Source organism: Myotis yumanensis, unplaced genomic scaffold, assembly GCF_028538775.1.
Source record: "Myotis yumanensis isolate MYYU_CA2020_CCGP unplaced genomic scaffold, mMyoYum1.0.hap1 SCAF_3, whole genome shotgun sequence".
Lineage (NCBI taxonomy): Eukaryota > Metazoa > Chordata > Mammalia > Chiroptera > Vespertilionidae > Myotis > Myotis yumanensis.
The window spans coordinates 147,201,314-147,215,480 of record NW_027223754.1 but is presented as its reverse complement, the minus strand read 5'-3'; the positions used below and the strand labels follow the sequence as shown (position 1 = coordinate 147,215,480).

At 37.4% G+C, this 14,167-nt stretch overlaps 1 protein-coding gene across 2 annotated transcripts in view; it reads left to right on the top strand.

The window, feature by feature from the left end:
• The window catches only part of RAB3IP (RAB3A interacting protein), a 61,879-nt gene that overhangs the window by 9,999 nt on the left and 37,713 nt on the right, over window positions 1–14,167 (top strand). For both annotated transcript variants that reach the window (XM_070409746.1, XM_070409745.1), the window contains exons 2-3: window positions 7,914–8,189; window positions 8,910–9,168. In XM_070409746.1, the coding sequence (XP_070265847.1) occupies window positions 7,939–8,189; window positions 8,910–9,168 (510 nt within the window). In that variant the 5' untranslated portion in view covers window positions 7,914–7,938. The remainder of the gene's footprint in view (window positions 1–7,913; window positions 8,190–8,909; window positions 9,169–14,167) is intronic.

Sequence of the window (14,167 nt, the reverse complement as noted above, 5' to 3'; positions counted from 1 at the left end):
CTTGAAATATTTAATTATTATTATATTACTAGAGGCCCGGTGCATGAGATTCATGCACTGGAGAGGGGGGGAAGGTCCCTCAGCCCAGCCTATGTCCTCTTGCAGTCTGGGACTCCTTGGGGGGTGTCTGCCTGCCGGATTGGGCCTAAGCCGGCAGGTGGACATACCTCTTGCCGTCAGGGGCTCTCACAGTCCAGGACCCCTTGCTCCTTACCACCTGCCTGCATTGGAGGTAGGAGAGGCTCCTGCCACCACCGCTGCGCCCGCCAGCTGTGAGTCTGGCTTCTGGCTGAGTGGTGCTCCCCCTGTGGAAGTACACTGACCACCAGGGGGCAGCTCCTGCGTTGAGTGTCTGCCCCCTGGTGGTCAGTGCTCATTATAGTGACTGGTGGTTCTGCCGTTCGGTCGATTTGCATATTACGCTTTTATTATATAGGATAGGATAATAAAACAAATTTCATATATACAGTATGACATATAGATACTTGCTTTGTTGAGGAAGAATATTCAGAACCATAAACTTAGTTTTTAATAATATTTAAACCAACAAAACAACCATTATTTTTTGTTCTTGATGATGTCATTTGTGCTGATACAGAGTGACAAAAATACTTGGCAAGTATATTCAGAAAATACCTTGGAGGCATTATAATTAGTAATGACTAATCTAAATCGGTAAGTGGCAGATATGGTGCTAAGCCCTTTATGTGTATTGTATGACTTAATTCTCATGGCAACCTTATGAGATAGGTGCAGTTTTTAATTCCTGTTTTTCAGATGAGAAATACAGACTTAAGGCTTTCAGGTCACATTGTTAGTTACTGGTCCAGAGAGGTTTTGAGCCTGATTCTAGAGTACAAGCTTTTTGGTGAGGTAGCAGTATCGATTAATTTTTCTCCTTTGGGAAGTCAAACCCCTAGCTTCCCTCTAACAGATGGGAATACTCACTACTTCACAATTAGGATCATTGGGTTCAATTCCATGACTAAATAGATGGAAATATTTGGGCTCAGAGAAGTTTACTGGCCTGCCTAAATTTGCATATGTAACTTAGAGCTTGGTCAAAACTAGAACCTTCTCTTCTCCAGGTACTGTTGTTTCTGCTCTGTTGTGATGGAAATTGTTTACTTTCCAAAATGTAGCGCTTTGATGGATTTTAGTAAATACAGAATTAAAATTATTTACATTTTAAATGCTAAATTGATGAAAAAGATAAAAATTACAGCTTTAAAATGTTTTCTTTCTTCCTGCAAGTGAGTCCTATGTTTTCCATTTGTCAAGGGAAGTCAAATAAAGGGAAAAATGTGTTTTACATTGTGGTGGAATAGATTTTATTTGTTTTTTGGACTACTGATCTACTAAATTGAGTTTTTAAATTTCATTTATTATGTGTATCTATTTACCCATGTCCTTTAGATGTTTAATTGAAAATACTGAACCTGTAGTTCATCTTAATTTCTTGTGTTGCCCTATGGATGCCTTTTGCAATTAGAAAATTCATTTTAATTAGGATAAATACTGACTTCTAGAAAGAAGAAATAATATGAAATACATATTGGGGATCAGAAATAAAAATTGTTGTAAGCAGCTTTTCCTTATGATTGGAAATCAGCTTTATTACTTGAAACTGAATAATAATAATAAAGCCACTCAAGCTGTGTTGGTAAATCACCCGTAAGAATTTAACATGGCTAACTTTTTTCACATATCCGTAGTGATCCTTGACAAGTTTAGTTTATGAATTGGGGTAATCTCCAATTGAAATTAGATTTTTTTGAATTACTTATTACTTAATGCAAAGAGTACTGCTTAAAAATAGCAATTTATATTACTCATATAAGAACTTTGATTATAAAATCTTAAAGCTTCCATATATTTTGAAGAGCAAAAGATTTTCAGACTAGTGTGATTATTAGCTCCTTACCAGCTAAATGACATTTTACGAAAATTTTACATGCTTGAAAAAAGGACTAAATTTAATCTTAAAATAATCTCCTTTGCACAAGTGACTTGAATTTAAACTATGATTACATGTATCACCCAGAATGAAAACATTGTAGGTAGAGGCACCGCTCAGAGGTGCTATAGTGTTATATGCATCATCTCTTGTAATTCTCATCTGTGTGGTAGAAAAGCAAGGCACAGGTTTCCAGATGAGCGAACCTGGGCCCAAAATGGCCCAGTAATTTGTCAGAAGCAGAATTCCAACCTGCCTCTTTCAGGCTTGCCTCATGTTCAAAGCCAGTGCTCCAATTTATGGCATATTTGTATTTTCTATAAATGCTTTGCGTTCACACCTTGGACATGCCTGGCAAGCCTTTCCAAGGCTTTGTTCTTCATTACTACCTACTAGTACTTGCGTCTTGTCTTCAGCTTTAGTTTCTCTGGAAGTCCTTTCCATCTGATTTATTTGCCCCTCTGGTGTGGTTTCTTGGTACTTGTGCATCTTCTGAGGCACTTATCACAAGGTATCATTTTCTCTACTTGTCAGTTTTTCCTACTATATTGATACTATTTGGAAACAGATGATTTATCATCATCTTTCCCCAGAGCCTGGCACATTGTAGGCCCTCAAAAAACACTTGTTGAAAGAATAACTGAAATATTATGTTATATATAGGGAAAATAGAGTGGATGTTGCAGGGATGAAGGATTGTAATTCAGCTTAAGGAGAAACACTTTTCATCAAATGGTCCAACAATGGAACAGCAAAGCAATTCTCATGGTGGTAGTGTGTTGTAGTGGGTAAGAGTTTGCACTCTGGAGTCCGACAGACTTAGATTTTAATTCTGGTTACCTTAAGCTGCAGTTTCCTTAACTGTAATGTACTAGAACTATACCTGACATTTAGTAAGTGCTCAATATATATATTAGCTGCTTTTTGGGAGAAACTGCTTTATAATCTCTGTGTGATTGGGACTGATAGTTGGATGACTCAGCTCCTCATTCCCTCCCTCTCCCCACGGATTGTTTTGAAACAAATACAAGTAATCTTATTTCATCTATAAATACTTAAGTGTGTATCTCTAAAAGATAAGGAGTTTTTACATAACCATATTACCATTATTATCCCTAAATTGATAATAATTTATAATACTAGCAATAACTAGTATTTAGGTTCCCTTGATTGTCTCATAATGTTTGTTTTTACATTTGGTTTATTCAAATAACAATTCAGAAAAGGTCCACACATTGTATGTAGTTATTGTAGTCTCTTCAGACTCTTTTTAAATTTATAATTCCCTTTACTTTTTTACCCCAGTATATTTATTGAAAAAACCAGGTGGTTTGTCAAGTTTGTCAAGTAGAGTTTCCCAAAGTCTAGATTTTGCTGTTTTCATCCTTATGATGCTATTTAATATGTTCCTCTCTCCTCTGTATTTCCTATGAACTGATGAAGACTTAGACACGTGATTGGATTGGGGTCCCTTCTTCCCCCCCCCCCCCCCCAAGGGGCAAAAATGCTTCATGGATGGTGGGGGTGTTCATTTCCTGTTTTATCACATAATCCTCATAATGTTTGACTTTCTCCCTTTTTGAGATGAAGGTGTTATTCAAGTACTATCATTCTGATCCATCAGTTATACTAGTTAGGTTCTCTTAGAGTTTTAATAGCTCTTAATAGTTATTGCCTAGACACATTATTTCATGAGCTCATGCATTTAAAAATGTTTTGTTTCAGTTCTTTACAGATATTATCCTTTTTGATGTTCAGATGGCTCCATTTTTGGCTAGTGGGAGTCTTTTTGGCACCACGCCAGTAGTCTTGGATAGATTTCTTGCTTTCTTGTTTCCTTGTAGGACAAGATGTTCCAGGGACCTTCTGTCCATTACTGCCCTGGGCCTCGAATCAGCCATTTCTCCAAGGAGCCCTTGTTCTTTCTTTTTCCTTTTTTTTTAGTTGGAGATGGTATTACTCTGGGCACAAGGGATACTCATTGCTCCTGAGTTGATTACTATTGCTACAGCTTTTCAGTGGATAAAGTTTGGAATTATTTTTTTAATGGAATTTCTTTTCTGATATTTCTGGTTAAAATTTAGGACTTGAGAATTTTAACTTCTTTGGTTTTATGTTTGTGTCTCTTATATGCTAAAAATCTTAGTTCTGAATGACATTAACATAATAATTTATTTGCTTAATCTTAGATATAATAGTTTCAGAATAGCAATATCAGCATTACTACTAATAGGATTACTGAAAATAGTTCATGATATTTTTCATTTCTTTTTGTCCATAAAATATATTCCACTAGGGGTATACAATTTTATTACTGTTTTAAGTCATTTGCTATAGCTTTTTTTCTATGTGGTTAAGCTACCGTCTCAATACACAGCTAGGTTCATTTGTTTTATTTTTAGGAATTCTTTTTTTAAAATTTGATTTTGTTTTATTATTTACATGGTTCCAAGCTAAAATTTAAATCTGCAAGACAAGGTCAGTTTGAAAAAGTCTAGCTTTCATGTCTGTCCCCCTTTTTTTTTTGTTAATCCCCACTGAGGATATTTTTCCCATTGATTTTTTTAGAGAGAGTGGAAGGGAGAGAGGGAGAGAGAGAGACACATGGATTGGTTGCCTCCTGCACCCTGGGAGCTAGCATAGATCAAACCTGCAACCCAGGTATGTGCTCTTGACTGGGAAATCGATGCCCTGTTCACTGAGACACACCAGCCAGGGCTGAACACTTTGTATTAAGAGTATGAGAAAGTTAAAATTTTCAGCTTAATGAATTGAGTTTTTGTAATAGTTAATGAAGAAATTTAGAGCTATATCTTGAATTTAAACTATGATTAAATGTATCACCCCAGATGAAAACATTGTGGGTAGAGGCACCACTCAGAGGTGCTGTCCTGTGTTTTATGCATTAACTATTGTAGGGAGGAAAAAATTGGAAAGAAGTTTGGTTCAGATAATAGGAGACCTAGATTTTTAAGCCAATAAGTTTGGACTTTATTCTGTAGACAGTGGAAAATCAGTAGAAGATTTATAAGACTTATTTTAGATCCTTCAGGTAGAAAATTTTAAGTGGTACACTTTTTAGTGTTCATGTGAACTCTGTGATGTAATTGAGTAGTTATGGGAAATCTTTTTTGCTTATGGAGAAACTGAAGCATACATGTTATTGTTAGTGGCTGACTATGACGACAAATGTTTATTGAGGCCATACTGTGTGCCAGATACATAGCACACTGGTATTTTATGTGGATTGTCTCCCTTAATCCTCACAGCAACTTGGAGAAGGGAGGAAATATTGTTATCCCCATTCTCATCCCATCAGAGGAGAAATTTAAGGCTTAGAGAAATGTCATACATTATCCTGGATGAGCTCCTAGGACAACAAAGGACATTATTGGGATAGCCAGTGAAATTTGATTGGGGCCTATTGATTAGATGGTAATATTGATCAACATTAACTTTCTGATTTTGATGATGGTTTTGTGGTTAAAGAGGAAATTGTCCTTGTACTTAGGATATATGCAGTGTGATATTAAGGGATAATGGGCATCATGTCTGAAATCTATTCTTAAATGGTTCCAAAATGTTAACAGTTTCATAATCTTTTTTTTTTTTTTAAATTAAATCTTTATTGTTCAGATTATTACATTTGTTCCTCTTTTTTCCCCCCATAACTCCCCTCCTTCCAGCTCCCACCCCACCCTCCACCCTCACTCCCCACCCACTGTGTTCATCCATAGGTGCATGATTTTTGTCCAGTCACTTCCCGCATCTCCCACACCCCTTTTTCCCCCAAGAATAGTCAGTCTATTCCCTTTCTATGTCCCTGATTCTATTATAATCACCAGTTCATTCTGTACATCAGGTTATTTATTCACTTGATTCTTAGATTCATTTGTTGATAGATGCATGTTTGTTGTTCATAATTTGTATCTTTACCTTTTTCTTCTTCTTCCTCTTCTTAAAGGATACCTTTCAGCATTTCATATAATACTGGTTTGGCGGTGATGAACTCCTTTAGCTTTTCCTTATCTGTGAAGCTCTTTATCTGACCTTCAATTCTGAATGATAGCTTTGCTGGATAAAGTAATCTTGGTTGTAGGTTCTTGGTATTCAGCACTTTGAATATTTCTTGCCATTCCCTTCTGGCCTGCAAAGTTTCTGTTGAGAAATCAGCTGACAGTCGTATGGGTATTCCCTTGTAGGTAATTGAGCCTCTTTCTCTTGCTGCTTTTAAGATTTTCTCTTTGTCTTTTGCTCTTGGCATTTTAATGATGATGTGTCTTGGTGTGGTCCTCTTTGGATTCCTTTTGTTTGGGGTTCTCTGCGCTTCTTGGACCTGTAAGTCCATTTCTTTCACCAGGTGGGGGAAGTTTTCTGCCATTATTTCTTGAAATAGGTTTTCAATATCTTGCTGTCTCTCATCTTCTGGCACTCCAATGACTCTGATATTAGACCGCTTAAAGCTGTCCCTGAGGCTCCTTACACTATCTTCACACTTTCGGATTCTTTTTTCATTTTGCTTTTCCAATTGGGTGTTTTTTGTCGAATCTTTGGTTTGATTATTGTACTCCTCTGGTCTGCTATTGGGTATAATATTCTTTATTTCAGTCCGTGTATGCTTACTTTCTAATTTCTTTATCGTAGCATCGAGGGTCTCATTAGTTTTCGTGAGGCTCTGCACAAATTTATGGCAAGCCCTCAAAATTGCGATTCTTAGCTCCATATCCTCCATTTCTGTCATGTTTTTTTGTCTCCGCATCTTTTATGCTTTCTTGGTGCACCCCCTTGTGGTCTCTGTGCGCAGTCTTGTTCTAGCCAAGCCTTAATTGTTGTAGTTAACACTAGAGGGATTTGACCCCCAGGCCGACTGGCTATAGGAATCAGCTGTATGGAAAACGTCTGCCTTCTGGGGAGGCGCTAATCCAGCCTTTGCCTGAGGCGATCAGCAAATGGCTGTGCGCAGAGTTTGGGCGGGGCGGGATCAACAGGGCGGGTGGAGGGAGCAGTTATGGCCACGCTCAGTCCCGTTCCCAGAGGCTCTGCTTCTCAGAACCCCGGCAGCCACTGCAAACCTCGGAGAGAAAGCTGCCCTCAGGTTCCAACTGATGCCGGATAATCCCGCTTCTCCCGTTTGAGTCTGGGTCCCTAGAGACTCGCCCGGATCTGGAGCCCAGAGTCTGAGACTCACTCCCGACAGAAAACGACAACCGCGCCCTCAGCCACCAGCCCGCTTTGCGCGCGCACCTCGGTACCTTTGTATTTTCCACACTGTGCCGCCTCTGAGCCTCGATTTGCTGTTCTCTTTCCTTCTAGTTGTAGAGTCTCTCTTCAGCCAGCCTTCCTGTGGTTCTGGGTGATGTCCGTTCAGTCTTTTAGTTGTATTTTTGAAATGGTTGTTTGCGGCAGCGGTCTCCGGTGTTTACCTACGCCGCCATCTTGGTCTCCTCAACAGTTTCATAATCTTTGTGAAAGGCATGTAATAGCTCCACAGCTCTTATTAAATTGGAAATAATTTCAAAATAAACAAGAGAAAATACTGACTCATTCAAAGTCTCATAGCCAGTATGAAGCAGAACAGAACAGATTGTTGAACTTAGGTCTGTCTCATTCTATAATACTGCCTCTTCTATTTATTCTAACCAATGTCATATGATAGCAAAGTTAAAAATATCAGGCAAAATTTTACTTATTTCTCGCTGTTACTTATTACTTGCTTTAATAGTATTAGCTATCACTCTCAAGTTTATTCCAAATCAGATTGTTAGCCTTTTGTAGCATTTGTACTCTGAGGTCACTTAATAAATGTTAAATGATTATAATTATTTTTCTTTGCTACCTCTTTTATTGTAAGTTTATACTTTACAATGGACCAATAAATACTTATAGTTATACATTGTAATTTAATTTTAAGTGACACTATCTCAGAATAATTATCTGCTTTTTGTTTTGACAATAGGTTATCTTATGATGAGGCTTTTACTATGGCTAATGACCCCTTGGAAGGCTTCCATGAAGTAAACCTTGCTTCACCTACTTCTCCGGACCTTCTTGGCGTGTATGAATCGGGAGCTCAAGAGCCGACTACCTCACCAGGTGTCATCTACCGGCCTCTCCCTTCATCTTTATGCTCTGCCCCTATCCAGGCTAATGCCTTAGATGTCTCCGACCTTCCTACACAGCCTGTATATTCATCCCCCAGACGTTTAAATTGTACGGAAATATCTGGTATCAGGTAGGAGATCATCAAGATGCTTATTTTGGAGTATTGTACTAAACAAATGGACAGTTTGCTTGGTTACCTTATTTTAAGTTTTAATGTTTTCAAAAACTTGAATCATATAAGCTTGTCATGAAGAGCAATACATGTTAATACTCAACATCAGGGGTCAGAAAACTTTATGGAAAGGGCCAGGTAGTCAATATTTTAGGCTTTGTGGGCTATCCATTTTCTATTGTAACTATTCAACTCTGCTGTTAAAGTACAAAAGCAGCCATAGGCAGTATGTAAATGAATAACTTCAGTAAGACTTTATATTTGGGCACCGAGTTTTGAATTTTATACAATTTTCTTGTGCCACAAAATATTATTTTGATTTTTCTCAACCATTTGAAAATATAAAAATAATTTTTGGCTTGTGTGCCGTATGAAAACAGGCAGCATGCTGGATTTAACCTGTTTTGTTTGCCGACCCCTGTTCAGAGTAGCACTATCCAATAGAACTTTCTGTGATGAAGAAAATGTTCTGTTTCTGTGCTAATGTGATGGTCATTAGCCACATGTGGGTATTAGGATTTAGAATATGTTAGCTTTGACCGAGAACATGCTATTAATTAATATAGTGGCTACCAAATTGGATAGACCAGTGTGTTTATGACCTGAGCGTTTCTAGACCTGTGTTTATGCCAGTTATATTTAAGCACATGCTGATGTTTCCTGAACTCTCCTTTACAGCATCCATGTTACAGACCCAGCACCTTGTTCTACCTCTGGAGTAACGGCTGGGTTAACGACCTTAACTACGAGAAAGGACAACTGTAGTGCAGAGAGGGAGTTTTTGCAGGGTGCTACTATAACAGAAGCTTGTGATGGCAGTGATGATATATTCGGGTTGAGTACTGAAAGTCTGTCCCGTTTACGAAGCCCATCTGTTTTGGAAGTCAGAGAAAAGGGCTATGAAAGATTGAAAGAAGAACTTGCAAAAGCTCAGAGGGTAAGCAAAAAAGACATTCCTCCATACATTATATTCAAAATTACCATTTTCCCATGGAGGGGTAACTCAAATGAAATTATGATGGTTCTACAGTTATCCTTCACATGTGCACAGCCTCCGCTCCTGTTGGGCAGCATTTAGGAATCTGTGAAATTGATGGAGTAGTAAAGCAATTCATCTGAGAGTACTAACTGGAAAAATGAGATTCTGAAACTCTGTCCTCTACATCCCTGCTCCCTGTCTTGCATTATCTATAATGCAGATTTGGTGGGTTATGTTCCATGTATCCAGTTGTCGCTTCTTATATGTGCCTGACTTTATGGTCATTTACTTGAAGTCATTCAGTCCAAGTCATTTTGTTTTGAGGAATTGTTTTAGGAATATTACCGTCATCTTGTAGCTGGGTTTGAATATTTTTCTGTCTTACCTTGAAAATTTTCTTTTCTTGGTAATTCTGTTTTCCACTTGGTTGTCTTAAAATTTCTGCTATTTATTCTCAAATTTGTAGCCATATCATATTCTTTTTCTGAGACTAATTAAATTTCAGAGGGAAATTTATAGCACTAAAAATTCATAATTAGAAAAAATAAAAAGCCTCTAATCAACAATCTATACTCTCACTTTAAGACTATAAAAAAAATAGCATAACCCAGAGTAAACAGAAGGAAAGAAATAATAAAAAGCAAAAATAAATGAAATTGACAACAGAAAAGCTAGAGAAAAATGAATGAAACAAAGTGCTGTTTTTTTAAAGATCAATAAAATTGATAAACCTCTAGCAGGATTGATTAAAAAAAAGATAGAAGATAGATTATATTCAATAGCAGAAATAAAACAGGGAGGGTATCACTACAGATCCTGCAGACATCAAAAGTACAATAAAGGAATAATATGCACAGTTCTATATAAATTTGATAACTTAGGTGAAATGGACCATTTTACATTTAGATACTTGAGAAGATAGAACAAACATTCTATAGGCATAACTTCAAGCATATTACCACATTTCAAAAACAAATATTTCCACCCTGTTCCTATTAGACTTGTCTATTAAGAGCATAATACTGATTTTGTTATTGTTGTAAATCCTCACTCAAGGACATTTTTTTATTGATTTTTAGAGAGAGTGGAAAGAAGGGAGGGGGAGAGAGAGAAACTTCCATGTGAGAGAGACACATCAATTGGTTGCCTCCTGCACGTGCCCCAACCTACACATGCCCCAATTGGGGTGGGGATTGAACCTGTAACCCAGGTATGTACCCTTGACTGGGAATTGAACTCAGTATCCTGCAGTGCATGGACTTACGCTCTAACCACCGAGCAACACCAGCCAGGGAGATTTTTGTATCCCCAGCTCCTGGCATAATATGGTGCAATGCCTGGGATATATGTTTCTTTATAAATTCTTTAATAAGTGGCTATGGTTAAATAGCAATACAGGTATGTTACAACATTTTGGTTAAAATATATTTTATCAGAAAGAAAAATCAATAGCCTTTTAAGTCTTTTTACAAAGAGAAGGGGTATGTTGAGGTGTGATTGTACTTGGCTTCTGCCATCTGAGTCTGTTGTCTTAATACACAGTATTAAGTGAAATTATAGTTTATGCAAAGGTAAAGTGTTGAGCATATATATTCATCTTTGAGAATACGTTGTGGTTACTAATTCATCAGAACAGATTGTTAATTTCTTAGCTCAAGTTGTAATTTCTTTTGAAATCTTTAATTTGCTGTATTTAGAGGTATTGCTGCAGTAATTGAAATAATAATGATATGTGAACACATACAAATGGTGAATTTTATTATGAAGAGTACAAGATAGTAGTAATAATTATTTTATTAATGCCTAGAGTGCCGGGGAGCGCGATCGCGCTCCTCCTGTCTTTCACCAAAAGTGCCGGGAGTGCTTTATTTTAACATTATATGTTTTGTTCAAATTTTTTTTCTACTAGTATTTTATAATACAATCAGCTAACAATACATGTCGAAGATGAAAACAAATGTAGTAAAGGTTTCCTTAAGTTTTTGAATATGTAATTTCATTTACTTGGGATTCATAATTTTTTTCCTAAACTGCTGTAAAATCAGCAAAAATGCCTTGGCAATTTTAGCATAGTTCCTAGGATATTGGTTGGCACTCACAGGGTTAAATTATGGCAATGTGTGAATCAAAATGATTATTTTTAAGGGGTTTTAAATTAGTAAGAATCTTTTATATTTATTCATGTAGGTACGATTTCCAGTATTCTTCATTTCTTCAGGTAGATCCAGATTTTTATCTTATGTCACTTTCTTCCTACTTGAAAGATATCCTTAACAATTTTGTTATATGTGTTTGCTGGTGATAATTATTTTTAGCTATTGTATATCTGAATAGGTCTTTTTTCACCTTTGTTTTTGAAAGATATTTTTACCTAGTAAAGAATTTTAGATTGATCGTCTTTTCTTTTAGTACTTTAAAGATACTGCTCTAATATATTCTACTTGTATTTTTTCTCACAGAAGTCAGTTATCCTTATCTTTGTTCCACTGCATAAAATGTGAGATTCTTCTTTATATTGCTACTAGAGGCCCGGTGCATGAAATTTGTGCATGGGTAAGGTCCCTAGGCCTGACTGGCAATCAGGACCAATTGGGGACTACCAGCTGCCAGCCGGGGCCTTTCTTTGTTCTGTGCTGCTCTCTAGTGGTCAGCGTATGTCATAGCGAGCAGTCGAACTCCTGAGGGGACACTTTGCATATTAGCCTTTTATATGTATAGACTAGAGGCCCAGTGCACAGAATTTGTGCACTTGGGGGGGGAATCCCCTCAGCCCAGCCTGCGCCCTCTTGCAGTCTGGGAGCCCTTGGGGGAATATCTGACTGTCACTTAGGCCTCCTTCTGTGGGGTGCGGGCTGAAGCTGGCAGTCGGACATTCTTGGAGAGGCTCCCGCCACCGCCACTGCACTCGCCAGCCATGAGCCTGGCTCAGAGCTTCTGGCTGAGCGGCACTCCTCCTGTGGGAGCACACTTACCATCAGGGGGCAGCTCCTGTGCTGAGTGTTGCCCCTTGTTGGTCAGTGGGCATCATAGCGACCAGTTCTGCCATTTGGTCGATTTGCATATAAGCCTTTTAAAGGGTGTCCCAAAATTCACGCATAAAGTAATTTTGATAGAAAACACAGGTTTATAATTAAAAATTGTAAATTTTTCTTGATTCATAAAATATACATATAGGGTTATGTATGGAATAGCATACCGGGTAAATGGCCTCCGCGGCTTTGCTGGCACATACGCACTCTTTTGTTATTGCCTGAGCAGCCGCATTTTCGAAGAAGAATGGTACGATGATGCCTCCAGCCTAAAATCCGCACCAAACAGTGACACATTGTGGATGCATTTGTTTCTCAACAATCACTTGTGGATTTTCTGAACCCCAAATGCGACAATTTTGTCGATTAACTAAGCCATCAAGATGAAAATGAGCCTCATCGAAATTCAGTCACATTTATGCAAAACGGTCATGGAAAATTTCAACAAAAGAGTGCATCTGTTCCAGCAAAGCCGTGGAGGCCATTTACCCGGTATGCTATTCCATACATAACCCTATACTGTATACTTTATGAATCAATACAAAATTTACAGTTTTTAATTACAAACCTGTGTTTTCTATCAAAATCACTTCTTGCGTGAATTTTGGGACACCCTTTATAATATAGGATAAGCAATTTGAGTATGTTATATTTTGGTATAGTTTTCTTTAGGTTTCTTGTGCTTAGGACTTGTTGAACTTCTTGAAACCATAGGTTAAATTTTATAGAATTTCAGAAATTTTGGCCATTATTTCCTCAAAATCTCTTTCCTCTCCTTTGGGACTCCTTTTACATGAACATTGGATTGCTTAAAGTTGTCCCACACCTAACTGGTACTCTATTCATTAAAAAAAATATTTTCCCCTCTGTTTCATTGTGAATAGTTCCTATTGCTATGTCTTCAATGTAACTATTTTCTTCTGCAGTATCTACTCTACTAATCCTATACGATGTATTTTTTTAATCTCGGACATTGTAATTTTATTTCTGAAAATTTGATTTGGGTCTTTTAAGTATTTTATTTGCTCTATTTAACATGTCCAGTCTTTCCTCTAGCTCCTTGAACATATGATTCAGCTTAACAACTATTTTAATCCTTGAATAATCTGCAGGATTGCTGTTTTATTGCCTGATGTCCATTGCCTTAAAAATCATTGTTTCATATACGTTTTGTAGTATTTTTGTGTCAGGCGGGGTGATAAATGTGATCCCTGTTACTCTACCTTGCTTGAGAGTGAAAGTTCTGTTCCTTTATTCTACTCCAACACAGAAACGTATACTTACACACGTGCTCCATTAATTTTGAGTTTGATGAGGATAAGGATTACATGTGTTTTTGCTCATAATTATATCTTGAGCACACGATGGGTTTTCAATACATTTTGTTGGTTAAATGAATATATATGTGTGTATTCAGTTACATTGTTGTATGAATAGACACACATGCATAATACATTAGTTAGGAACATGCTAGCTGCTTATAAGCAATGCCTTAATTTTAGTGACTTAATCTAATAGAAGTTTATTTTTATTCTTTTAACACTCCAAAGCAGATGGTCCTTGTTGATAGGCAGTTCTTTGTGAATGAAATAATTTACAGATGTGTGTTTCTTCTGTCTTGGATCTTTGTAGTCTTTTAGAGTTTTATATTTATCTGTACTTAATGGGGTGAAGGGAAAAGAAAGCTTGGAGAAGGCACACCTGCTTCTAAAAAGCTTTGATTTAGAAGTGACAAATGTTGCTGTTACTCACATTCCTTTGGGGTGAACAGTTTTATGCTGATGCTTAGATATGTGGTGGGCTGGCTGAGAAATGTAGTCCGTGGCTAGGTAACCCCTTCCCAGCAAGGAATCCATACTGTGTATAGAGGGAACACCCATACTGACTTTGGTGATCACTGACTTTGAAGTACAGGGTTGCCAGAGATG